The sequence below is a fragment of the Triplophysa rosa genome, linkage group LG25, assembly GCF_024868665.1.
Source record: "Triplophysa rosa linkage group LG25, Trosa_1v2, whole genome shotgun sequence".
NCBI classification, from domain to species: Eukaryota; Metazoa; Chordata; class Actinopteri; order Cypriniformes; family Nemacheilidae; genus Triplophysa; species Triplophysa rosa.
In genome coordinates, this window is record NC_079914.1 from 16334645 (window position 1) to 16361761 (window position 27117).

Sequence of the window (27117 nt, forward strand, 5' to 3'; positions counted from 1 at the left end):
AATCCACACGTGGCCATCAATAAAGAACACTTGAAATACCTTTTGGCAGCTGATGGTGTTTTCTCACTGAAATTTGTTCCAACACCTTTGGAGTTGTCACTCTTAATAGACACAGAACTGGATACATGTGAAGCTGACCTGTCACTTATGAACAGAAGAAAAAAAATGTAACTACTTTTACTACTACTAAAGAAACCTCAGACTCATACTGTAAGTAACGATGTCCGAGAATTTGAATAACCTCTGCCCCAGGAACACGCAAAAAAGGGGGCAAGGCCTTGTCGGGGGGGCTGTGTTTTTGAAAACGCCTGGAGCTGCCGTTCTTTTCTGCCTGGCTCAGCGCCGGCGCTCAGCATTTTTTTCACACTCAGCATATCATAGTAACCAATCTCCGCTTAAAAAAACTGTTCAAGCACCCACAACAGGCATTTTTAGCCAGCGTAAACATGAAAGCTTTCACTTTAATCACAGTCTCTCGCTGCATCCAAAATCGCCACTTCCATACTATATAGTAGGCGAAAATGAGTATGAGTCATGAATAGTATGTGCAAAACCTCAGTATGCAAAAAACAGTAGGCGAGAAATACCCGGATGGTCTACTACTTCCGCCGAGATTCGTGAGTGTGGATCGGATGGACACTTTTCTATCCCATGATGCCACGGGAGCTGAGCAACGGTAAGTAACGGTAGGTACTAATCCAAATTCAGTACGTACTGTCATAGTATGCGATTTCGGACACAACGAATGTTTACTGCTGTTAGCTTTGGTGCTAAAGATTTAGCTACACACATTCTTAAAGATAACTAACAGTCACCGTTCCATCCATGACATCTGCTGTGAAAGCGGTTCTGTGTAATACACAGATATAGTGTGTGTGTTCACATACCTCTAAAAACACTTCTCTGTCCTTTGAAGTCCTGCTTGCAATTGTCTCCTGGTCCATCTGCTTGATTTATTATCCATAACAAGGACCCTACTGTTGTTACTGTTTATGTAACCTCTCACGCGAAATCTTCCCTCACCATAGTAGATAGGGGCATGGCAACCTCATCATAGTATGAACAAATCCTGATCTCTTTCATACACTAGCAGGCCTCCATTACCTTTGAAAAAAGGCTTCTGATCGATTCGTGAGTTGAACTGCTGAGGCTGAAGCCATTGTTACTGTTTACTGCTGTCACTGTGTATAGCTTTAGAAAATACCAGAGCATGTGCAACTACCCGTTATGGTAAGGGGCGTGACTTTTCCGGACAATGCACACTAGGCAGTTAACCAATCACAACACACTGGGCTAGCTAACCAGTCAGGTGCTGCGTTCCAATTCACCTACTTATACTAGTATGAACTAAAAGTATGTACTGTCTTTNTTTGTTTTGTATTTATATTTTATTAAATGTCTTGTTAACCCCTTATCCGCTGTCTGCGTCTGGGTCCTCTGTACTGTGTCCTTGTTCACTCACCATTCATGACAGTATTCTATGACATAAAACACACCACTTATAACCAGCTTGTGATTTTTTTAAAGCTTTATCTTGTCTTAAAGGGCTCCTATTGTCCGAATCCATTTTTTAAAACACAAACTCAGTGTATTATATTGCTGTCTGGGTATAAGGAAATGTCAACAAATTTACAAAACTCAAAGTTCACTGAAAAAGGAGATATTCTCTTTGATAGACATCGCTTTTTAAGGACTACAGCAAATGGCTGAAACGAACTACAGCTCTCTTTTTCTGGAAATCCATACTGTAAGTAACGATGTCCGAGAATTTGAATAACCTCTGCCCCAGGAACACGCAAAAAAGGGGGCAAGGCCTTGTCGGGCTGCTTAAGGGGCTGTGTTTTTGAAAACGCCTGGAGCTGCCGTTCTTTTCTGCCTGGCTCAGCGCCGGCGCTCAGCATTATTTTCACACTCAGCATATAATAGTAACCAAACTCCGCTTAAAAAAACTGTTCAAGCACCCACAACAGGCATTTTTAGCCAGCGTAAACATGAAAGCTTTCACTTTAATCACAGTCTCTCGCTGCATCCAAAATCGCCACTTCCATACTATATAGTAGGCGAAAATGAGTATGAGTCATGAATAGTATGTGCAAAACCTCAGTATGCAAAAAACAGTAGGCGAGAAATACCCGGATGGTCTACTACTTCCGCCGAGATTGGTGAGTGTGGATCGGATGGACACTTTTCTATCCCATGATGCCACGGGAGCTCAGCAACGGTCAAATTTCAAAAGTAAATCAAATATAGCGGAAAACTTTAAGACGGACGTCCGTTTTTAATGTAAGTGCCAATAAATTAATTTCTTGTGACTAAATTATTTTTTATACACGTGTATGTTGTTGTTAATACGTCATAGGTCAAAGAGCATACGTGTCACATGACTATAAAACATGGCGGATGCAGTATGTCCGAAATGTATTCATACTTCTCCCACTCATACTATATAGAACGTACTGTTATCGGCCGATAGGTAGGTACTAATCCAAATTCAGTACGTACTGTCATAGTATGCGATTTTGGACACAACGACTGTTTACTGCTGTTAGCTTTGGTGCTAAAGATTTAGCTACACACATTATTAAAGATAACTAACAGTCACCGTTCCATCCATGACATCTGCTGTGAAAGCGGTTCTGTGTAATACACCGATATAGTGTGTGTGTTCACATTCCTCTAAAAACACTTCTCTGTCCTTTGAAGTCCTGCTTGCAATTGTCTCCTGGTCCATCTGCTTGATTTATTATCCATAACACGGACCCTACTGTTGTTACTGTTTATGTAACCTCTCACGCGAAATCTTCCCTCACCATAGTAGATAGGGGCATGGCAACCTCATCATAGTATGAACAAATCCTGATCTCTTTCATACACTAGCAGGCCTCCATTACCTTTGACAAAAGGCTTCTGATCGATTCGTGAGTTGAACTGCTGAGGCTGAAGCCATTGTTACTGTTTACTGCTGTCACTGTGTATAGCTTTAGAAAATACCAGAGCATGTGCAACTACCCGTTATGGTAAGGGGCGTGACTTTTCGGACAATGCACACTAGGCAGTTAACCAATCACAACACACTGGGCTAGCTAACCAGTCAGGTGCTGCGTTCCAATTCACCTACTTATACTAGTATGAACTAAAAGTATGTACTGTCTTTATAATGGAAAAGTATATTAGAGTGTAGCAAAACAATACACCCACAGTGGGACATACTAACAGGAAGCGGAAGTGGCCGTTGTTTCCTAGACAACAAGTAGTAGACCGTCCGGGAATCTTTGGAATAATCTTTTCAACATACTCAAATCTCACAAATACTGCAACATGGACAAAAATCTATAAACCCATGGATGGAAATTCATTCACGGAGTAATTACTTATCAGGAAACACATTTCTGATCAAATTTGAAAAAGTTGTCGGAGGTGTCACCTGCTGGTGTGTAACAAACGCACAGCAAGGAGTTTATTCCAAAAGCTTTAATAACCATTCCAGATAGAACGAGATTTCAACAAGAGCACCCACCCACCAACCAACCCACCCACCCACCCATCGGTTGTGAATCCACATTATCAATGTCAACAGAGAGGTTGAGATATAAAACCTGTATTGTAAATCTTTAGCATAAAGAAGGCTCTTGCAGTAACAACACCCTTAAGGTGCCAATATACTTCGAGAAATCAAAGAACAAGCTGTTGTGATGTAACAAAATCTGATTAAAACAAGGCCTTACCTCTGTTCCTCTGCATGACTCATCTTAGAGGTAAAGTTCAGTCCTAGATCTTCTGATAATATTCAGCGAGCTGCTTAAGCTCTGATGTATTTATGTCATAACCTGAAGATCACAATATAAGTGTTAAATACAAAGACTATTCATTGTAAGAAAAGGAGAAATAAAGGGTAAAGCATAAGACTGTAAAAAATAAAAATGTATATATTACAACTATAATATCATGTCGCACAACTATACAACGTTTTGATCACAAAAATCATGAACTAGGCCTATGATCAAACCAACTGTTACACAGATTCTTATAGACATTGGTATTATTGTTTTACAGCCATATAATTCCAACTAAATTTAAACAGTTAAATACAGTCATGATGTATGGAAAATCAAATACCACAAAAACTGTGGTAAGTTAGTATAGTTGCGGAAGTTGCGATCGTTTTTACTTCCGTATTCTGACACATTTCCGAGCGAAAAGGAATTTCAAAGGAGAAAATTAGTGGGCGTGGCTTGCGTTTTTCACTGCGAATTGATTGGATGTGTAAAAACAGCTGTTGCACTGATTTTGAAATGAAGCTGGCAGCAGACTGACAGTTGAAGGGGAGGAGTTAACGGATGCTCCGGCCAAGCCGTCTAGTTTACGTCATTTGAGATGGATAGTCATTTCAGGGCGGAAGTGCATTTTCCGATTTTAACTGAAGATTATGAGGGTACGTGAATTTTAATAAAGGAAATGACCCACATTGATAAGCTATTCACTATAAACTCTGCAATATTTCATGAAAAAATAAGAATTGTCATTTTTAATTTCACTGGGACTTTAATTAGGAGATACGGTGTCTTACCCTGATAGCACACCTACATCTGGCAGACATCTATTTAATGTCTGCATTTTCATCTGCAAGACATCTGTCAGATGCTGTTTGCTCATCTGCCCTACATCTCTGAGACGTCTGCTGTCAGATGTCATATAGACCTCTAGAAGATGTCTGTAAGATGTTTATGATTTAGAATGCATGTACAACTGCTCTTTCTAAGATGTTTAGCAGATGTTTTAACACAGCAGATGTTTTCCAGATCTCCAGATCTTTAGTAGAACTCACGTTTTACTAATAATATTTAATTACCGTTTATCTTCAAATTATTAAGAGTTTTCCTGACTGACTTTTTCGCTGTTGAAGACCTTTCGTTTTCTCGACGAATTTCGGTTCTCGAGCTGCAGCTGACTGAGAAGATTGTTTCAAACGTGCCCGCGCATAACGCACAATGAGCACTCCTATGTCTTTCTGTGCGGATATTATATAAAACTGGTGTAGGACATCCGGTGTCATTTGGCAGGGGTGCATTTCTCTGCACAACACCGGAAAGTGAGAATGTGTATTTACTGTAAAAGGAGAATGATGAGTGATAGTGATACGACAAGAGCGGAAAACTATTCATGAATGTATTCATATCTTCTGTATTTTAGTTTTTACCCGTACTTTCTGTACTTAAGTTAAAAATCTTTCATAATAGTCGTTTAAAAAAAAATATAAACCCAAATAGTTTAGGCATACATTCATAATTTTACCCAAAGCTGGCGTTTACTTTCATTATGGCAGGAAGTTGTGTCTGAAATTCACAGAAAATAGCGGTGTGTGAAGCTTGAATACGTTCGGTTTTACACAAACACAGGACATAATAACAGCAGTGCGTAAACTAACACTGACAACTTTAATCACGTTTTAACTGGTGTGGTCTTCGTTTTAAGTCTTTTAAACCCAAGCTTGCATCACCCCTTTGTGAATTCGCTTATATTTGTGCGTGATTGTGACCTTGATCAAGGTCAACTCATGAGACTTCCTTTAACCTTTTCAATGTTTGTAAAAAAAAGGTTGTGTGAGTTTTCAACAGTTTTAACCTCAGACACTTAAGTATAAGTATAATGTAAATACAGTAGCCTATATCTTAAATGTATATTTAAGATGAATATAATGCAGCTTTGGATAAAAGCACCTGATAAATACCTAAATGTATAAGTAATTTTATTTTAATCATATTTTTACCCATATAATATTTTTCTTTAAATAGTTTTTATTAATGTGATTTAACCACGACACATATTTAACTAACGACTAATATCAAGCTTGTAATTGCAATAAAGTAAAAAAAATGCGCATTTTTTGTATGGCTTTATTGATTTAAAAACCAACTAATGTTGTGGGTCCACTATGTAATAAACATAATAAACACCATACAAGGGTTAAATCATTATTCCATATAGAATATAATGATAAACTTACATTGCAGTAGTAACTCCTGACAGTTAGCGTGTTCAAACATCAAACATGCTGCTTTCGGTTTCTGATTCGTGTAAGGAAGTACAGAACACTGAATACTAAAAAAGTCTGCAGTTAGGCTACTGGACATCGGCACCCGGGAGTCTATGTCACTCCCTTTACATGCTATTGAGCTTTAAATAACGGTATAATTTATGAATGAGCCCTGAAACACTTAGCACTATTTACATGTGATTTGATTGCTTATTAAATATATTGCTAACAAATATGAGAAATCTAAAAAGTGTGCATTATAGCTGACACCTAAGTGAACATGAATTTTGTGACTGGATGTAATTCCCTTTAAATGTCATTGAAGTAGAAACGTGTGTATTAAATACGTGTATTATAACCATGGTCCCTATATTCACGAATATTGAACGTCAGGGGGTTTATAGAGTTTATAGAAGTTTGTGTTTGGACTTTATCTTTGATCTTTCAGTTAATCTAACAGCTAACAGTGAGGTATATTTGTCGAAGACTTTATGAAACATTGAACAGTTATGTTTAAAATCATTGCATTAGCGACACCTTGTGGCACTTTGAGGTCTCGGGTTTATTTTGGGACACTTTCAAACAGTGTGACGCAGCGCAGCATCCTTTGCAGAGATCACGTGACGCAGTCAGACTGGTCCAGTGCATCAGTATCACTGATCTCAGACAGTCTGAGAGCACATCTGAGAAACATCAACATGAAGAATCTCTTAATACTCTTCTGTTCTTTGATCCTGAGCGGTGAGTGACATTTATTTGATTGCTTTCGTAAATTGATTGATTTAAGAAATGCGCATTTCTCATGTTGTGCCATACATAGCTACTACTTTTATTAGTAGTAGTGTTAAATATAAGTTGTGGATAATTAATAATGACATTAGACATCGTGTTTCATCCTGTAAGAATATTCTGGTGTGTTAGTTGTGTGTGTTTAAACATCAGATCAATAGGGGCCGCTAAAAGTCTGTCTAAAATATTGCGCATTTCTATATTTTTTGTCTCTGACAAAAACTGTCAAAAACGAATTGCTCTTTTAGCAGTATTTTAAAATAACACTTCAAGATAAGTGTAGTTCTAGTAAATGTAGTTGTGTTTAAGAGTGTATGGTGTTAAACATGTTTTGGGTGTTTATCTCAGGGGGATGTGGGTTTTGGGTGCGGCTCACATTCATCAAACACACGTTTAATCCTCCTCTGACATCACTTCATCTATTCAGTCAGATATGGAGCAATATACATACATGTATATCAATCACATTTAACGTGTTTTGTTCATCTTACTCATACACAATGAGTGACAGTATTGTTTATTGCACATCAACACTTTCAGTTTCGCTTTCCACCGGATAACAGAAAAAAACACATTTAACACTCGTCGTTCCTGAATGTCTTGAAAGGTTGAGATCTGTAAACAACTTAAAACTCTCCTCTTATATATAAGAGTAAAATATGACATACTCAATGATTAAGCAAAACCTCAAAGCATATCAGTCAGACTTCGATTACCATCAGCACCTGTTATTTATAAAACATATTATCATTCTACAATATAATATTATACTATATTCTCTCACTCTTTTGACACAAAATGCTAGATTTGCTTAAAATCTTCCATTATGACGTCATGAAAATCCAGTTTGCAGTGAATTAATCCACTGTCACTGTGTCACATCACAAACTGAAATACTGATACTGAACTTCAGCCGTGAGCTACTTTTAAACATAAATATTGCAGACAACTGAGTAAACACAGTATGTATGAGGAAATAAAGTCATTCTCAAACACACTGAACTGTTTGTGTGATGCAGGTGTGTTTGGTGCTGATGAAATGAATGTGTCAGTGATGGAGGGAGAATCTGTCACTCTTCCCATTAACCCTGCTGATATAAAGAGAGCTTCTAATCTGGAGTGGACGTTTAAAGACACAATTATAGCAAAGATTGATATAGAGGGTAAAGATAGACCCGCGGAATACCCCGATGAGAGATTCAGAGACAGACTGAAGCTGGACCGTCAGACCGGATCTCTCACCATCACACACATCACATCTGAACACTCTGGAGTGTATCAGCTACAGATCAGAGGCAGCAGAGAGATGAAAAAGACATTCAGACTTTCTGTCAGTGGTGAGTCATTCGTGTCTTTTCTTGTGAGCATTGGATTCAAAGTCTGTGAAAATGTGTGAATTTATAAATAATACTTTGTGATGTTTTATTTGATTTTGTTTGTTGAAAGATCAAACTTCAGATGTGTTTAACATCTGAGAAGCTAACAACAGCAGCACTTCGACAGAATCACATAAATGCTAAATAAAGTTTAATTTCAGTGTTTAACCTTCAGTGTGTTTATGTACAAACAAGAATTCCATGTTTTGCAGCCAGCAGTTTCTCAGTTATACCCACAACACCACCTAGTGTCGGCTACAACATGTCTAGTTATTAAAAACAGCAGGAAATACATCAAACAACACATTCATTTATATATATTATGATTATATTGAAAATTAAACATGGAATATTTTTTTTACTTGAAATAAACTTTATAAACATTTAATGGCAGAACGACTGGAGCTACATGACCCAAACCTGATAGACGCATGCAGTGCACACAATATGGCACATGCTATACACAGTGTCATAAATATACACATTTAACTCAATTTTACACAAATGAACAATACGTAACCTTGATTATGACCGTTTAGATTTTAATGTAGCTTGGACCCTACAGTGCAAGTTAACTTCAACTATTTGGAAATGATTGACAATGTAATGTGTTTCTGTTTGTTTGTTTGTTTGTTGTTGAGACAGAAATGAGCACAGTGTCACTGATGGAGGGAGATTCTTTCACTCTACAGCCTGGTGTTAAAATACAGACAGATGATGTCATACAGTGGAAGTTCAATGGCGATGATTTAACCTGTTAACAGCCGCGCCACTAGATGAGCTTAAACTCAAATATGACATTTGTATATGAAAATAATTCCAGTAAATGAACGCTTTGGACTAGAGACATGAATGTGGTGTCGTTTGAAAGCTGAGAGCCGTGAGATCGCTTTTTAAATAGCAGAATTTATTATAGCAACAGAGAAGACGAGCAACACACGCTTCAATATTTTGAAAAAGTAATAATCAATTTATTTGCACAAAATAAATGTAAGAAAATGAATGTATGACACTGTGCGAGAATAACCAAAAAACATCTATGTCAAAGCCACGTGTCTGACGGAATTATATTTTACATTTTAAGACGATGGCACAAAAAAGTCACATTCCTGTTAACTTTTTATTTACAGAACGTTAAAACGTTAAAAAGGGACACTTGTAGCATCCAAAGTGTTATGAGGTGATAATACGTTATTTAACATTATGTAACATTTCCACATTATTTATTATATACAGGCACAGATGTTGAAGGTGTGACTTGAGACCATTGAAACAATCAGAACTTTTATCTGAAACAGTTTAGTCTAAAACACTAAAGTTTTGTCTGAAAGCGCAGATCTGAAGTTAAACATGACAGCAGGTTTGTGTATATAACAGTCGTCCGTCAGTTCTGTTCTTCTGCTCTCTCAGATGTTTAACTCATGTGTCCAGATATTCTCTTGTCATTCATTCTTCTAAACCACAATACTGATATACAAAAAAAACTGCATTCCATGGCATTCTCTACCTCCGTCTTCATTGCTCACATGAATCCCTGTCCTCCCAGAATTCATTAACATGTCTGATTTTCTGATGTTTTTCTATTTTCATTTTGATCCAAACCTTCAATACTCCGCTGTCTCAAATCTGAACACATTTCTGTTCTCTCTACATTTTGTCTCATAAAGTTGTTTGCTCCATCAATATACTTTTAACTCCAGCTTGCACACATTAACATCTTCTGAATCAAAATCGCTGTTCAAAAGTGCACACAGGCATTTACATGATCTAAACAATAATGTAAAATAATATTCTGTTGGATGAGAGCAGGTTCATGTACGACATATAGAACAGAAAGAGTTAATACAGCACTTCTCATTACTGTATAGATGGAAGGCAATGTTGTAAATAACTCATATTCATTATGCTGTCAAACGCCCACTTCTTCCTAAAAAAAAAAAAAGCTTTATCTTACATATTTCCATGTTGAATATACAGTTTTTCTTAGAAATATATGTCACATTAGTTGATCAAATGAGCTGTGGATGCAGTTTAATAGTTGAATCGCGTCAATGATTTCTCAAAACAAACTTCTCCACTTGAAAATCTACCCGAGGCAAATTTCGTAATTTAAACAAACTTTACAATATCTACAATCATCTATTTATTAACTACATTTAACATCCATCACAACTTTCGAGGTTTACTCTAGCTAGCTGTGCGCAGTGAAAAAGAAAGTTTGCGCATGTGCTGACGTCGCACGCGTTGGTGGCGCTGTTTGGATGGTTTGACCCACTGACCAATCAGCGTTGCGGTCAGCAGAATGTGGGCGGGACTCTTGTATTCGTAAGACTCTTGTGAAGACGACAACCTTGAGTTTGACCACATGAATGCTTTCTAGTGTGCTTAGTTCACATGGAAACTTAAAAGAATGAGCGTTCTCCTAAAATTAAAGTTACGTAAACAAAGTAAACTTCATTGAGATTTACAAAATATTACGTTTTCTGGACAAAAATGATATATCATTCTGTGTTTTGGATTGGTAACATGAAATATACGCAGAATAGCACGATCAGATTGATTTCTACGTCATCGGTCGATTAAAGAGTTTAGAAGTGCTCGTTTTGATGGCGCGGGATTGATTGTGAACTCGCGATATTTCTCAAAACAATATTAAAACTATAACATTACGATCGTAAATATCGAATCTTAACCCTCTGGCCTTTAAAATGATATACTATAAGTTCATATTAATTAAGATATTGACTGAAAAGTCACGCAGTAAAAAACAAGCTAACTTTTGAACCGGTAACGGTCTAAAACGAGTTAAAGGATTAACTTCACGAACGAGATTCACGAACTGTGACGTGAATCATCAGACCGGACACCTGAACATCACAAATATCAGACGCGATCAATCTGGAGAATATGAAGTGAACATCAACGGCAGAAGTTTGATATTACACAGGACATTCCGCATTAATGTCAGTGGTGAGTGAGTGACTTATTTGTTGTTTACGCTAACTTAAAAAAATAATTAATTAAAAACAATTGTCATTTGGTGTATGTTAGCTAACTGGCGCAGTTTTCAGGAATAAACTTGTCCACAGTACGTGTTTGACTTCGTTTGCAGCTGCGCAGACCTCAGACAATACCGCGAGACCATTCAAAAGCTGTGCTTTTGAATCGCTCTCGCGACACTGTGATGTAATACGTCGATCGGTCTGCGCAGCGTGGCCTAAAGTAAAGAATCTAGCCTTGACGCACCTTCAGTTCTTTCGACTCTAACAAATCCGTGTTTTTATAACATAAACAATCTCTCCATGTATTCATAATGTACTAATAAACATATTTAATGCAAAAACGGCATAATCTGCCATGATTATTGTAAATGAGCTCACTACTGGAAGCAGAAGATGTCAAGTACATTCGATTACAATTTTTCGTATTAAGTAACTTGAAAATATTTCAGTTGGCATAACTTGTCTATTCTTAAAATTTACAGTACTTTAATTGAGACAACTGAGAAGTTAACATGCAACAAAGCGATAGAAATTTGGAATTGGAGAGGTCTGAATTGTTTTTATCATGATGTAGGCAATTCAAACATTAAGATAATAATGTACAAGAAGGATCTTCTTAAGATGGTGTAAACAGTTTCATAGTAGTTAGCAATAACACGTTAGCATTTAAAGAATAAAGGGTAAAGATCCCGCCCTCTCTTCAGAGCTCTCAACACCTCATGTCTCAGTCACCGGTGAAATAACATTACAATATGAAATGCATAACATTATTAGAATAAACGTAACCTATTTACAGTTATTCTTATTTTCTTATAGTGGTTTTGTTCGCTTTTTTATGCATTTTATTTCACACACATGACTTCACATTACTGGTAGATAATCCACAAGGAACGCATTTATCAACATTTACACATTACACACTGACGTTGTTTATAACTACAATAACATTTCTGCCCTAAACTGTCCTACAAAGTAAGCATCTATCAAAACAGCTTTCAGTCCAACCAGAAATACCTATAATAACTACCCATTTATCATTTAACGCTGACATTTCAGAAGTATTTCTGAGGTATTCTTAAAGAGGTACTTCACCCAAAAATGAAAATTCTGTCATCATTTACTCATCCTCAGGCTGTTCCAAACCTGTATAACTTTCTTTGTTCTGCTAAACACAGAGGAAGTTATTTGTAAGAATGTCAGTAACCAAACATATCTCATCAACAATTTACTGCCATAGTATTTATTTTCCCTACCATGGCAGTAAATTGGGTATGAGATATGTTTGGTTACTGACATTCTTGTAAATATATTTCTCTGTGTTCAGCCAAACAAATTAAATTATACATGTTTGGAACAACCTGCGGGTGAGTAAACGATGACAGAATTACATGCCTTTAATGTTTGGATATCCGATGTCTCTGTCATTCTGAGTTAATAGAAATAATGTCAGATGTCTGTCTGTGAGGCAGTTAATATACTACAGAGAATAAACAGAGTATTTTCCTTCAGCTTCTGTTATGGGTTTATTTATTCTTGATGTGTGGAGTTACACTAGAAATGCGACTGTGAATCAGAACATATGCATTACTGCAGCACATATTAGAGAGATCCATAAAGTTGAATTCTTTACTTCAGTAATTGTTTACTGAAATGACTGACACGAAGTTTATAAACTTAAAGTTTGATCTCTGTGGATTTTTGTCTCTGTGTGTTTGTGACTGAAGAACTGGAGCCATTATCAGTGAATGAGGGCGATTCTGTCGTTCTGCACACTGGTACAGAAACACAGACAGATGATGTGATACGGTGGAAGTTTGAAGGCACTGTCATAGCTCAATTCAACAGAATGTCAAATTACATCTCATATGATGATCCTGATGGGAGATTCAGAGGCAGACTTGTTCTGAATGATCAGACGGGATCTCTCACCATCACAGGCATCAGATCTGAAGACTCAGGATTGTACAATCTAAACATGAATAACAACAAAAACATCATTCACAAGAGATTCAATGTCACTGTCACTGGTGAGTATCTTGTTTTTATATTTCAGTGTCTTTACATCTGTGCTCTTCAAACTATTCTGATGACTTCCCTGATAGCACACAAATGTCTGTTTAATGTCTGCATTTACATCTGCAATCATTGTTTGCTCATCTGCAATACGTCTCAGAGACGTCTGCTGTCAGATGTCATATAGACGTCTAGAAGTTGTCTGTAAGATGTTTATGATTCAGAATGGATGTAAAACTGCTCTTTCTAAGATGTTTAGCAGATGTTTTACACAGCAGATGTTTTCCAGATCTTTAGCAGACATCTTACAGACATACTTGTGCTATCTGGGATCAGATCAACACAGATTTGTATGTTTGTTGCTTTAGTGCAGCTGTTGTGGAAATATCAAACAGAAGTTGTGTCACATTCATGCATGTTACCTGTGAACGGTGCTCTGGAAACAACAAAAGCAGCTATTATAGAAATGATATTTACACTGCTGAACATCACATCAGGTGTATTATTCTCTTCACTGACCTTCATCACACGTGAGATGTTTCATCTCTTCTTAACAAACATGTTAAACTGACACAGAATAAAGACTATTTTGGATGTAAACAACACTGATCCAGAAGCACACTACACAACATCACAACATTTAGAACTAAATAAAAATGATAATCCAACATATTCAAGACTTAACAAGATATGTGATTCAAAAACCAAACATGAAGTGCTTCTGAACCAGTGTTTTTACATCTTGTAATGGTTTTTATAGAATAGTAATGAATACTCTTAAAGATATTCAGTCCAAAATATGAGGTAATTGTAAAATAAATATTAATATGTATTGTCTGGAAAGCTGTAACGCTCAACCTAGACGAGCTGATATTTTTAAACAGTTTTATATACACTTTGTGATATTTTACATGATTTTAAAAATCATAAACAACAGTGTTTTATATAGCCCTGAAGAAACTGCATGACAGATATTAATTGTGTTATCTAATAACAGAAATTGCACATATTATTCTTGGTCAGATGTTTACACACTCATAGTTCTTCATATCTTAATATTTCCTCGAGCATGCAGTTGTTTGTGTGTATTTACATGTGTTCATTTAGGAAATAACTTTCATTAAAAACAACATTCAGATGAGAATAACAGGAGCAGAAGTGATGAATTGAACTCAATAACACAACACAAGAGCAGATGTTGTGTAGTCTGTTGATTCTGAGGGTTGTCGTGTATTTCATATGAAGTTCACTGAAGTGTGAGTGTGTTTAATGGTTTTGACACTGTGATTCTGTCATTGATCATAGAGTTCATGTGAGTCTGAAGATGAGATATGTTACAGCATCATCAGTCTTACATGTGATGTGATTGGCTACAGTCTATGAGGAGCCGTTTAGGCCTTAATTATTGAAATGACTCTTACAAGCACTAGTAAAATAAAAACATCAACCTACCTTAGTGAAATTCATTAATATGTATGGGTGAAATACATCTTAAGTTTATAAGTGCACTGAGGCAACATATTTCAGGTATAGTTGATGAAAGATTTCAGTGTAGTTGCTTATTTCACTTGAAAAGGAAGCTGCGCCCGCACTTCCATTTAGTTTGATTTGTGTCCAGGCAAACCTTTGTTATACATCTGTTGTTGTGTCGCAAAATGTATTTTAAGAGTTGGTTAGAGCACGATGTGGTTGTTTAAACTTACAATCTGAGGTCGAATTATGAAGTCGCGACTGTTTTAAAATGTGTGTATTAGACAGATATGTTCTGAGTTATTTACAATTTTTATACTGGAAACTCATTCAGTAAATGCAGTGTTGTATTACAGTGATATTTACACAGAATAACATTCATATCATGTCTTAATTTAGGTCAAAATGACTTATTCAGTTACATTAATACCCCTTATATCTCTCTTATTGACAGAATCCAGTCAGAGGTCACACTGGGAAATAACGGTTGCAGGAATATTGGTTGGAGTCGTCCTGGGGTTTATTATGTTTGGTGTTTCATTAATTATATACAAGCGTTGCAGAAGGGGTAAGTAACATGCTAAATTACTTTATTACATGTGATTTGTGAGAACAGATTAATAACAGTATTTAGTTTAGTTGCAGTATGTTGACAGAAGTGTGTGTGTGTGTTTATTAGGTGAGGGGATCTAATCAGGAGAGTCAGAACACAACAATAAACAAACACAAGCTTACTCCACAAACAATACATTTAAATATTATAAAATAAAACCAAAACATATACAGTGAGGGAAATAAGTATTTGATCCCCTGCTGATTTTGTAAGTTTGCCTACTTACAAACAAATGAAGGGTCTATAATTTTTATGGTGGGTTTATTTTAACTGATAGACACAGAATATTAAAAAAAATCAGGGGAAAAAAAATGTTATATAAAGGTTATAAATTGATTTGCATTTCAGTCAGTGAAATAAGTATTTGATCCCCTACCAACTAGCAAGAATTCTGGCTCCACAGATTGGTTATGTGCCTATATGGACCACAGATTAGTCCTGTCACTTTAAGAAAGTACTCCTAAATCAGCTTGTTATGTATATAAAAGATGCCTGCCAACAGAATCTGTATCTTCCAGTTCAACCTCTCCAACACCATGGTCCAGACCAAATAGGTTTTAAAGGATGTCAGCGACAAGATTGGAGACCTGCACAAACCTTGAATAGGCTACAGACAGAAGCTTGGTGAGAAGGAGACAACTGTTGGTGTGATTATTTGGAAATAGAAGATATACAAAATAACTATCAAATGCCCTTGTTCTGGAGCTCCCTGCAATATTTCCCCAATGGGGTAAAGATGATCATGAGAAATGTTAAAGATCAGCCCAGAACTACACGGAAGAAGCCTGTTAATGATTTCAAGACAGTTGGGAACACAGTTAGCAAGCAAAACATTGGTAACACATTGGTAACACGCTATGCCACAGTAGACTGAAATCCTGAAGCACCCGCAAGGTCCTCCTGCCCAAGAAGGCCCGCCTGGCTCGTCTTAAGTTTGACAATGAACATAAAAATGATTCAGAAAAGGCTTTGGCGAAAGTGCTGGCACTGCTGTGAGACCAAAATGGACTCCTGTGTTTGGAGGGAGAGAAATGCTGACTATGAGCCCAAGAACATCATGTCTACAGAGAAGCACAGTGTTGGAAACATTCTGCTTTAGGGCTTTTTCTCTGCTACAGGTATACAGGATGACTTCACCGCATTGAGGGGCTGAGGGACGGGCCCATGTACCGTAAAATCTTGGACGAGAACCTCCTCCCCTTAACTAGGTCACTGAAGATGGGTCATGGATGAGCCTTTAACATGACAAAGACGCAAAACATATTGCCAAGACAACCAAATAGTGGCTTAAGGAGAAGCACATTAAATGTCCTAGCCAGTCTCTAGACCCTAGTCCTATAGAACCTCTGTGAAGGAGGCTAAAACTCCAATTTGCTGAGCGACAGCCAAGAAACCTTAAAGATTGACAGAGGAGTGGACTAAATGTATCCGGACACATGTGCAAACCTGGTGACCAACTATCAGAAATGTCTGACCTCTGTGCTTGCCAACAAGGGTTTCTCCACAAAGTACAAAGTTATGTTTTGCTTGGGGATCAAATACTTATTTCACTGACTGAAATGCAAATCAATTTATAACCTTTATATAACATTTTTTTCCCCTGATTTTTTTTAATATTCTGTGTCTATCAGTTAAAATAAACCCACCATAAAAATTATAGACCCCTCATTTGTTTGTAAGTAGGCAAACTTACAAAATCAGCAGGGGATCAAATACTTATTTCCCTCACTGTAACAAACCCATCAATCTAACTGAAAGCAGACGATTAAAATAAATGTCCTCACAATCCACTCCTGTTCGTGTTTACTGCTGACCAGGGCATGTCGTCACATGAGGACGGGTTTCACGAACTGCACCCAGAGACACACAGGGGGAGGATCCAAATGCAGTTTATTAAAATGATTAGATTAGATTAGATTCAACTTTATTGTCATTGCACATGTACAAGTACAAGGCAACGAAATGTGACCTCTGCATTTAACCCATCCAGAGAGTGGTGACCACACGCACACCCGGAGCAGTGGGCAGCTATCACTGCAGCGCCCGGGGAGCAAGTAGGGGTAAGGTGCCTTGCTCAAGTGCACCTCAGTTGTTACCTGTTATCAGTTGTTACCTGTTACCCACCGGACCTGAGAATCCAACCGGCAACCTTCTGGTCACGAGTCCAACTCTCTAACCATTAGGCCACAACTGCCCCAAAAGGGGTTATCCAAAGACAAAATCCAAAAACCAGGCATATATCCAAACTCAGGTAATCAGTCGGACCAGTGGCCTGTATGACGAAAACGGTTTGGGTTTGTACCCAGGCAAGTTCGCGTTTAGTTTGAGCATACTCTGAGTTTTCGGGCTCAAGACGGTGGATTGGTTTTGAGCAGGTTTCGTTGCCATGGTAACTTAGGCTACACGGCTAACCTGCTGCGAAGCAGGTTTTATTCTGGGTTAGGGATCGCAAATCAAAACTGGACCAATCAGCTCTGAGAAAAGTGATGGAGCCACTCCCCATGTATCTCTCGCTCCAAATTTAAAAAAAAGTTTAAAGTGATAAGATGTTAGAGGGAAAATATTTTGCTGTGGAGTGTTTATTTGTGTTGTATATTTACCTTTATTGATTATAATTCAAAACACATAAAAGTATTATATGATTTGATAATTAATATTAAACATAGAATTTAAATTAATATAACTATATTCATATAAAACCAAACTTTAATATATAAAGCATTTCAAGTAATGAAGTATACATATTATCTTTTGATCTTATTGTAAATATAAATCATTTAAATTCAGTTGATTCTGCATTGATATAGTCAGTATCTGCCTTCTCAAACTTTCACTGCAGCAGTGTTTATTCCTGCCTTGTAAATGTGTCTCAATTCATGACATTTTTTCATAATGATCTCGTCATCTTCAACAGAAAAGTGAATTGCGCTGATACTCGTGAGAAGTCAATCAAACTGATGATGCTTTCCATGTTCCGTGTGATTGGCTGTTTGCCGCATGTGTCACACTTTCAGGTAAAGATTTAAAAAACTTTTTTCTGTGTGTTTTCTGACAGGATTGAATAAAAAAGAAGAGAATGAGACCTGTGAACAATTAAACAAGCCGTCCTCCAACATCAACGGTAGACACTCAAAACAGTATATGATGAAGTGTTGACTTCAAACATCATCTGTTGAGCTGTGAAACAAGTGTTGACACTGTTCATTGCTTTGGCTTAAAAAGTCAAACATGCTATTATTTTTAATGTGGTATAATCGTTTGCTTTTTGCACTATATGTAGCAGGGCTTCAATGATAGACAAAATTCATGTTTTGAATACCAAAAAAATGTGTTTAAATTTAAGTGCCTTTTCAATTCTCTCATTTTGAGTCAACAGGTTTTCATTTGTTATTTCATACATTCTGCATCAGTTTGTTGAACATGCTTAAATGTATGTATATTTATTAACATTTTACACCTTATGCTTTACTACTGAAAGACCAAGGGCAAAAACAACAATTGCAAATATAACTTAACGTTATTTTCTGTATGTTAAATATGAAATGAGGTCAGTGACCCACTCTTGTTCTGTAAATATGAGGATATATTGATGTTCTGCTGTAAGTATGTATGATGATGATGGTATTCTGTATGATCTTACTGTTAAACTGAAAATTTACTGCTCTCCACAAACACTGACATGAAAAGCATGAACATTTAAAAGGTCAAATAAAGTCAATTTAAGCTAAAATACATATGATATTTAAAATATATTGATTGTCATGAGCATCATTTATGTGACATTAACTGCATATGTAAAATCTTAAACAGTTTTATCCTGTACTAATAATATTATTTAATCATTTTAATATTTCACACCAGTAAGTGTGTTGATTTTAATTATAAAACGGTCAGTTCTGGTCCTTGATTCTGATTGGCTGAGTGGAGTTCTAAGCCGTCATAAAATACCCCAATATATAACGGCTGACCGCACACATAACCTAAATATCATTTTATTTACTTTATTTTATGAAACCTAGCTAAGCATATGGAATAACCGTTTTATAAAAGCAATAAGCCCCACGAAGCAGTGGGTTACAGTGCATTTTATAACAGCTGAGGGGATTATAATGACTCCGCTTCACGTCGTGCCACAATGCCTTTAGCTGTTATAAAATGCAATGTAACCCACTGCTTCTTGGGGCTTATTGCTTTAATATTAGCATAAATATGATTATAAATGTGATCATGTAATTTACAGTGCATAAGTCTCATGTCTTTTATCAGATATTTGTTCTCTGAGATTGAACCCATGGCCTTTGTGATAGCACAATGCTCTACCAATTGAGCTACAGGAACTTCAATTAACAAAACAATAATAAAGTAAAACAATTTCTTAACACAATTTTGATCATTTATGTGAAACAATAATCCCATAACATTATGCATAACCGCATGAATACCCCCTGTTTAAACCGTCTGTGTACATCTAAATGCCATTTTTATAAAATACCTAGAAAGTTTTAATGTCCAGAGGTCTCATCTGAAGTCCGGTGTCTTTATCATCTGTCATGGCAGAGTGCTGTGTGAGCGCCCCCGGCTGTTCACATTAAATCAATACAGAAAAACATAAAATATAATTTGAAAAAGATATTGGCCCGGACAAGGGTGAAGTCTAGTCTCAGATAAAAATGCATGTTTGAGCTGTTTTAACTAAAACATGCACGGACATATTTTACAGTAGGCTATATCAGTGTCATTCACAGTAAAATCTTTCTTATAGATGCATTTATAAAAGTTGGAAATGTCCTAAGCCTTTCCAGAAAACTGGGCCAGAGTGTCTTTGGCAATCTGTTGGCAGGTGTACTAGCATGACTTGTTTTCTTAAGTGATCAACCCTGTCTTTTAAAACAACAACACTTGTGGCTACTGAACTTACATTTTTCTTCTGTGTTAACTTTTATTTTGTAGGCTGCATTAATAGCTTACATTTTTACAATTTAACGTTTACAATGAATGCAGTCATGCATGGGTTTGAGAGGTCTGCCTTTCTTGAAAATATGTTGTTGGTTTACAAAGACATATTTGATAAATAAGACATGATCAGCCTGAACAGGGTTAAAAAGGGTACAATTTTGTAGAGTTTAGAAGTTTCTGGTTTTTATCTCATTTATTTATTTTAACAGTGAAGTAGAGTGATGACTTTATGTAGCGCAATTGGACACATTTTACTTTTAAAATCATTACATTAGTGACATCTTGTGGCTCTTTTTGGTTTCGGGTTCATGTAAGGACTTTCAAACAGTGTGACGCAGCGCAGCATCCTTTGCAGAGATCACGTGACGCAGTCAGACTGGTCCAGTGCATCAGTATCACTGATCTCAGACAGTCTGAGAAACATCAACATGAAGAATCTCTTAATACTCTTCTGTTCTTTGATCCTGAGCGGTGAGTGACATTTATTTTATTGCTTTCGTAAATTGATTGATTTAAGAAATGCGCATTTCTCATTTATTGAAATAAAACGTAATATTAGTATTACTAGCCTGCGTGTAGTGTAAAATATAAGTTGTGGATAATGAATAATGATATTAGACATCATGTTTTATCCTGTAAGAGTTTTCTGGTGTGTTATTTGTCTACGTGTGTGTTTTTAACACCAGATCGATTAGGCCCGCTCAAAGTCTCGAGCGCCTGAGATATAAAATATTGCGCATCTCTTTTTTTTGTCTCTCATAAAAAAATGTCAACACAAACTAATTGCTGTTTTAGCAGTATTAAAATAATGATTAAAAATAATAATTAAATGTAGTTGTGTTTAAGAGTGTAAAGGTGTTAAAATGTTTTGGGTGTTTATCTCAGGGGGGATGTGGGTTTTGGGTGCGGCTCCAACAGACGTTTAGTCCTCATCTGACATCACTTCATATATATATAGTCACATTTACGTCTACAGTAATATAAACACACAGGCTATTTATCAATAACATATTAACGTGTTTTGTTCTTTTTACTCATACACAATGAGTGACAGTTGTCATGCCTCTGCTTCCTTAGTCAGGTTTTTCTTGGTCCTGTAGCAGAGTCATGACAAAGTCTTTGGTTATGTGTGGAGAGAAACGTATTATTGTCCGTTTGACTATAATATACGTTCTCTCCAGTGTCTTGTCATTGGCCCCATTCCTCTCGTTTCCTCGTTATCTTTCCCTAAGTGTTTGATTACCCACACCTGCCCCGTGTCGTTATCCCTCGATCCCTCCGTGTTCCTGTCTATGCCTAGTTCGTGATCTGTGAGTTTTGTGTGTTTGCTTTAGTTTTATCCTGCCTTGTTTCTATTAAGACGTTGTGTCGTGTTTTTTCAGTTAGGGTTTTGCTGTTCTTGTTTTTTCCTTTTGCCCCACGTGGGAAGTCTTTGTTTTGTTAATATAGATTCTTAGTTTCGTTTTCCCCCATCGAGGGTGTTTTGTTTTGTGTTTTTTGAATAAAGTCTTTTTGTTAACCCCTTCACTGCTTGCCTGCGCTTGGGTTCTCTCTTCCACCACGTTGGTCGTGACAGAATCCACGAGCCAGAACTGAACCCAGCAGGCAGCATGTCTACCCGACGATCCCGTCAGGCTCACCTCCTCTGCAGCCACCGTCAGGGAGATGACAATATTATGAACTATGTTGACCGCTTCCTAAAGGCTGCAGAGGAGGCAGCTTATACAGAGCAGGTGGTTTTTGGGGAGGCGGAACTGCGGTCCTGTTCAACGGTGGCCTCAGGGACCCTCTGTCTCGGGCGGAGATGAGGATGCTGAGACCACTGGACTTCGAGTGCACGGTGAGATATGCCATGAACCGCCCAGAGTCCAGGGTCTCAGCCCAACCCAATCCATCTCCCCTACCCGCGATCCCGGAGGGTCGCGTCATGGAGATCGGGGTCATCGGCATGGCCGCACCGTCCGCCTCTTCCCCAGCAGCTCCTCTTCCATCCATGAGCATCCGAGGCCGGCTAGACGAAGGGAGTCATGGGACTCCCCGTCCGACTCCTCCGGTGCGGAGCTTATCGGGCTCCCAATCGCTTCGCTCCAGCCGGCCACACGTCTGTGGGCCGGGCGAAGAAGAAGAGGAAGAGGGGGAGATGCTGACCTGCCCAGCCGGGGATCCAGCCGGCATCCAGTCCGGTGCAGCCGGCGATCCAGCCGGTGCAGCCGACGTCCAGTCCGGTGCAGCCGGCGTCCAGTCCGGTGCAGCCGGCGTCCAGTCCGGTGCAGCGGCGTCCAGTCCGGTGATCCAGCGGCGTCCAGTCCGGTGATCCAGCCGGCGTCCAGTCCGGTGATCCAGCCGGCGTCCAGTCCGGTGATCCAGCCGGCGTCCAGTCCGGTGATCCAGCCGGCGTCCAGTCCGGTGATCCAGCCGGCGTCCAGTCCGGTGATCCAGCCGTCGTCCACTCCGGTGATCCAGCCGGCGTCCCAGCCGGCCATTCAGCCGGCGTCAAGCCCTGTCCAGCCGGCCTTCCAGCCGGCATCAAGCCCTGTCCAGCCGGCCTTCCAGCCGGCGTCAAGCCCTGTCCAGCCGGCCTTCCAGCCGGCGTCAAGCCCTGTCCAGCCGGCCTTCCAGCCGGCGTCAAGCCCTGTCCAGCCGGCCTTCCAGCCGGCGTCAAGCCCTGTCCAGCCGGCCTTCCAGCCGGCGTCAAGCCCTGTCCAGCCGGCCTTCACGCAGCCGGTCCCTGGGAAACTCCCAGGGCCAAGGACTGTTCCCCCCAGGACTCCCCCTAAGTCCCCCAGGACTTCGCGCCCTAGAGCGCAGCCGGGGACTGGGACTTCTCCCCACCCCCATGAACTGCCCCCTATGGGCCCTTGTTTTGCCCCACCCCCCCTCCCATGTTTGTTATTTTTATTGTCGCACCCCAACCCCATTGTAATTTTGTCTTGTTTGCCACTGATTCTGTTCTCCATGTTTTGTCTGGTCTTGTCTTTGTCTCAGTCTGCCTTGTCTTGTCCGTCTACCCCTTGGTGAGCACCTGGAGGTGCTCATTAAAGGGGGGGCTTCTGTCATGGCTCTGCTTCCTTAGTCAGGTTTTTCTTGGTCCTGTAGCAGAGCCATGACAAAGTCTTTGGTTATGTGTGGAGAGAAACGTATTATTGTCCGTTTGACTATAATATACGTTCTCTCCAGTGTCTTGTCATTGGCCCCATTCCTCTCGTTTCCTCGTTATCTTTCCCTAAGTGTTTGATTACCCACACCTGCCCCGTGTCGTTATCCCTCGTTTGTCTTCCCTTTAAATACCCTCTTGTTTCTTTGTCTTGTGCTCGTGGATTGTACGTATGTGTATGTGTTCATGCACATGTTGTTGCCCTGTGTTCCTGTCCGTGTTCCTGTCTATGCCTAGTTCGTGATCTGTGAGTTTTGTGTGTTTGCTTTAGTTTTATCCTGCCTTGTTTCTATTAAGACGTTGTGTCGTGTTTTTTCAGTTAGGGTTTTGCTGTTCTTGTTTTTTCCTTTTGCCCCACGTGGGAAGTCTTTGTTTTGTTAATATAGATTCTTAGTTTCGTTTTCCCCCATCGAGGGTGTTTTGTTTTGTGTTTTTTTTAATAAAGTCTTTTTGTTAACCCCTTCACTGCTTGCCTGCGCTTGGGTTCTCTTCCACGTCACGTTCGTGACAGACAGTGTTGTTTATTGCACATCAACACTTTCAGTTTCGCTCTCCACCGGATAACAGAAAAAAACACATTTACAGTAAAACACTCGTCGTTCCCGAATGACTCGTAACTGCTCAGATCTTTATCTGTACACATTACACAACTAAGAGTGAGAGAGAGTGAGAGAGAGAAAGAGTAGTCTTTAAATCGAAATGTCCATTATGTTCCTCAGGTGTGTTTGGTGCAGATGAAATTATAGTGTTAGTGAAAAAGGGAGATTCTGTCACTCTACTCAATTATGATGCTGAACTACAGAGAGGTGATAAACTGCTGTGGACATTTAATGGTGACAGTAACTTCATAGCAAAGCTCGATAGAGAAGAAAATATGACCTCAGTAGATGGAAACGATGACTGGAGATTTAAAGACCGACTGATGCTGGAAATTCTGACCGGATCTCTCACCATCAACAGCATCACAATTACAAACTCTGGACTTTATAAACTACAGATCATGGCCACAACTGTGAAACACAAGAGCTTCAGAGTTACTGTCAGTGGTGAGTATACAAGTATTTCAGTCAAGTTCTGTTTGTTGAAAGACTTAAAATTCAGACAGTAAATAATATATAAATGCATATTGTTATGTCCACAACACCACCTAGTGTGTAACAATAACGTTACAATAAAGCATTTACCTTGTGTCAGGAAAGAAAATAAATGGTAAAAATAAATTCTTGCTGTAACATTTAAAGTCTGTCTATCTATCAGTCCTTCTGTCTATGTGTCTGTGTTGTTGAGACAGATACAGTGAAGACATTCTCGGTGATGTTGGGAGATCCTGTCACTCTTTACACGGATACTGAACTACAGACAGGTGATACAATAGAGTGGAAATTTGGAGGCAATACTATTGCCTATTTAGCTGGCCCTGTTGACTCGAGATTCACAAACAGTGATGTGAGTCATCGGACAGGAGACCTGAACATCACAGACATCAGAAGTGATCAGTCTGGACAATATGAAGTGAAGATCAACAGCAGAAGTTTTATCTTACAACGGATATTACATGTTAACGTCAGGGGTGAGTAACTTACATTTGCTTCTTAATAATGCTGCAAGATTCTTTTAGAATTGTATATATTAATCTTAAAGTGTTATAAAAAATAATGCAGAATTAAACCACTTTGTCTTAATCTTTAACTAGTTTTTTCCCTCTGTTTGTGTATCATTGAGACAGTTGAAGTGAAGTCAGTGATGGAGGGAGATTCTTTCGCTCTCTACACTGGTCTTACTGACATACAGACAGATGATGTCATACAGTGGAAGTTTAATGGCACCCTCATTGCTAATTTAACTCACTCGAGCGTCCCAAACATCGATGTAAATCGTCGAACCGGAGATCTGAATATCACGAACATCAGAATGGATCAGTCTGGAGTTTATCAAATCATCGGCAAAGGTTTGCAGAGGACATTCCGTGTTAATGTTAAGGGTAAGTCGTTTAGCATTGTTTAGAAATATTTAGAAGTGATTATTGAACCAATATAGGCCTATTTATTGAGCTGAACTGCGGTTTTTACTTAGCGCCTACTAGAAATGTCGGAGTTACTGTAATTACGAGATTCCGTTATTTACAACTCGGAATTTGTCAACACGCTGTGAATAACATTATTAGTCTTCAGGAGTAGGCTAAAAATGTATTTTTTTCTTAATAATTTCTATAATTGACGATTGTCAATTTAGACTAAAGACTTAATGCAAAAATGAATGTGCACATAAACGAAAACATAAAGCCTGTTGTCATTGAGTCATATAGAGACTCATGTGGTAGATATCTCTAACAGCACTGGTCAGACCTGCTGACGTCGATTTGTACTTGTATGCCAATTGAAACATAACATACATTTAAACGTTTACCTTACTGTACAAATGTGAACGCACTGACATTATTTAGTGGAGGATTTGTTTGTTTGAGCCCTCTGGTGGACTGCAGCTGTTTTGCAAGGAGGCTTGTTCAATGGGCTTCATAAAAACATGGAAAATTCATTTAAAAACATAGTTATGTTAATTGTATTGCAATAGAGTGGTTAGCTGACCATGTAGCAAATTTTGTAGCATGATTTTTAAAGGTTTAAATGAGCACGTTTAGACATTTAATGAAATGAAATGAGAGGCAAATCATATCACTGTCCATCAGGTAAATGTCAAAGGAGTAGTAAACAGAGTTCATATGTGTCTGAAGATGAGATATGTTACAGCATCATCATAGTCTTACATGTGTTGTGATTGGCTACAGTCAGTGTGATGTGACTCCTGATTGGCTGATTGAAGAGCAGGTGTGATGTTGTGTTCTGGATCATCTGTGAATGTGTGATGTTCAGTTTAATGATGATGAGAGTCTGAATCACATCAAGGTCTGATCATCTCTGAGCTGATGAACATCTGATCATCATTGAGCTGCTGTCATTGACAAGAACCTGAATGAGTTTTATTCAAAACAACTCACAACAAACCAGAGACTCACAACATCATACAAACTGACAGATACTGATGCTTGAGGAGACAACACATGATGATAATAAACAAGAGTGTGTAAACATTTAAACAGAATCATTTGTGTAACTTTTGTTTTTATGTTATGTGAATTATGCACTAAATTAAAAACAACATGCTGTTTTATGATCTCTCTTTTTAAAATGTTGTAGAATGTTGCAGATTGTGTGAGAGGTTGAAATATTTATGTTTTTGTTTTTTCCAACACACATAGACTTGTAAATACTAGAAAAATGTTTAGTAATTAAAATGTGTATTATATTAATATTTACACAGACTTTCATTCATGTAGTGTCTAGATTCAGATCAGAACGACAAGATCATGTCTAATTCACGTCTCTCTTTAGTCATTCCAGAACCTGTCCAGAGTATAGACTGGATGAAAATTGCATTATGGGTAGCAGTACTGGTGCTGGTGATAGCCCTGGTTTCAGTTATAATGTACTACAAAAGGTGCTGCAGGAGGGGTAAGTAACATATTTAATGACTTTATTACATGTGATTTTAAGAACAGGTGAATAACACCGTGCTTTGTTTAGTTTAGTTGTGTTGACAGAAGTGTGTGTGTGTGTGCATGTGCGTGCGTGCGTGCGTGCGTGCGTGCGTGTGTGTGTGCATGTGTGCGTGTGTGTGTGTGTGTATGTGCATGTGTGCGTGTGTGTGTGTGT

At 38.4% G+C, this 27117-nt stretch overlaps 3 protein-coding genes across 8 annotated transcripts in view; 2 read left to right on the forward strand and 1 right to left on the reverse strand.

Annotated features, from left to right (window-relative positions):
- LOC130548390 (NACHT, LRR and PYD domains-containing protein 12-like) overlaps window positions 1-6083 on the reverse strand; it is a 38353-nt gene extending 32270 nt beyond the window's left edge. For all 3 annotated transcript variants that reach the window (XM_057325128.1, XM_057325127.1, XM_057325126.1), the window contains exons 1-3: window positions 6005-6083; window positions 3726-3827; window positions 40-144 (exon numbers count right to left, since the gene is read on the reverse strand). In XM_057325128.1, the coding sequence (XP_057181111.1) occupies window positions 40-144; window positions 3726-3748 (128 nt within the window). In that variant the 5' untranslated portion in view covers window positions 3749-3827; window positions 6005-6083. The remainder of the gene's footprint in view (window positions 1-39; window positions 145-3725; window positions 3828-6004) is intronic.
- A 577-nt stretch (window positions 6084-6660) lies between these two features.
- Window positions 6661-18984, forward strand: LOC130548398 (uncharacterized). Of its 3 annotated transcripts, none has more exons than XM_057325144.1 (5): window positions 6661-6775; window positions 7843-8160; window positions 12926-13228; window positions 15139-15252; window positions 18353-18984. In XM_057325144.1, exons 1-5 carry the CDS (start codon window positions 6733-6735, stop codon window positions 18451-18453), a joined length of 879 nt encoding a protein of 292 aa, XP_057181127.1. In that variant the 5' UTR covers window positions 6661-6732; the 3' UTR covers window positions 18454-18984. The 3 variants fall into 3 exon arrangements, with proteins under 3 accessions (XP_057181127.1, XP_057181128.1, XP_057181126.1); XM_057325145.1 differs by lacking the exon at window positions 18353-18984 and adding an exon at window positions 18212-18234; XM_057325143.1 differs by lacking the exon at window positions 18353-18984 and adding an exon at window positions 15816-17140.
- Window positions 18985-20620: 1636 nt separating this feature from the next.
- Window positions 20621-27117, forward strand: part of LOC130548395 (uncharacterized) — a 15203-nt gene continuing 8706 nt past the window's right edge. Inside the window, exons 1-4 of one of the 2 annotated variants that reach the window (XM_057325138.1) lie at window positions 20621-20724; window positions 24127-24453; window positions 24699-24977; window positions 25134-25388. In XM_057325138.1, the coding sequence (XP_057181121.1) occupies window positions 20682-20724; window positions 24127-24453; window positions 24699-24977; window positions 25134-25388 (904 nt within the window). In that variant the 5' untranslated portion in view covers window positions 20621-20681. The remainder of the gene's footprint in view (window positions 20725-24126; window positions 24454-24698; window positions 24978-25133; window positions 25389-27117) is intronic. The other variant, XM_057325140.1, reaches the window with a different exon arrangement.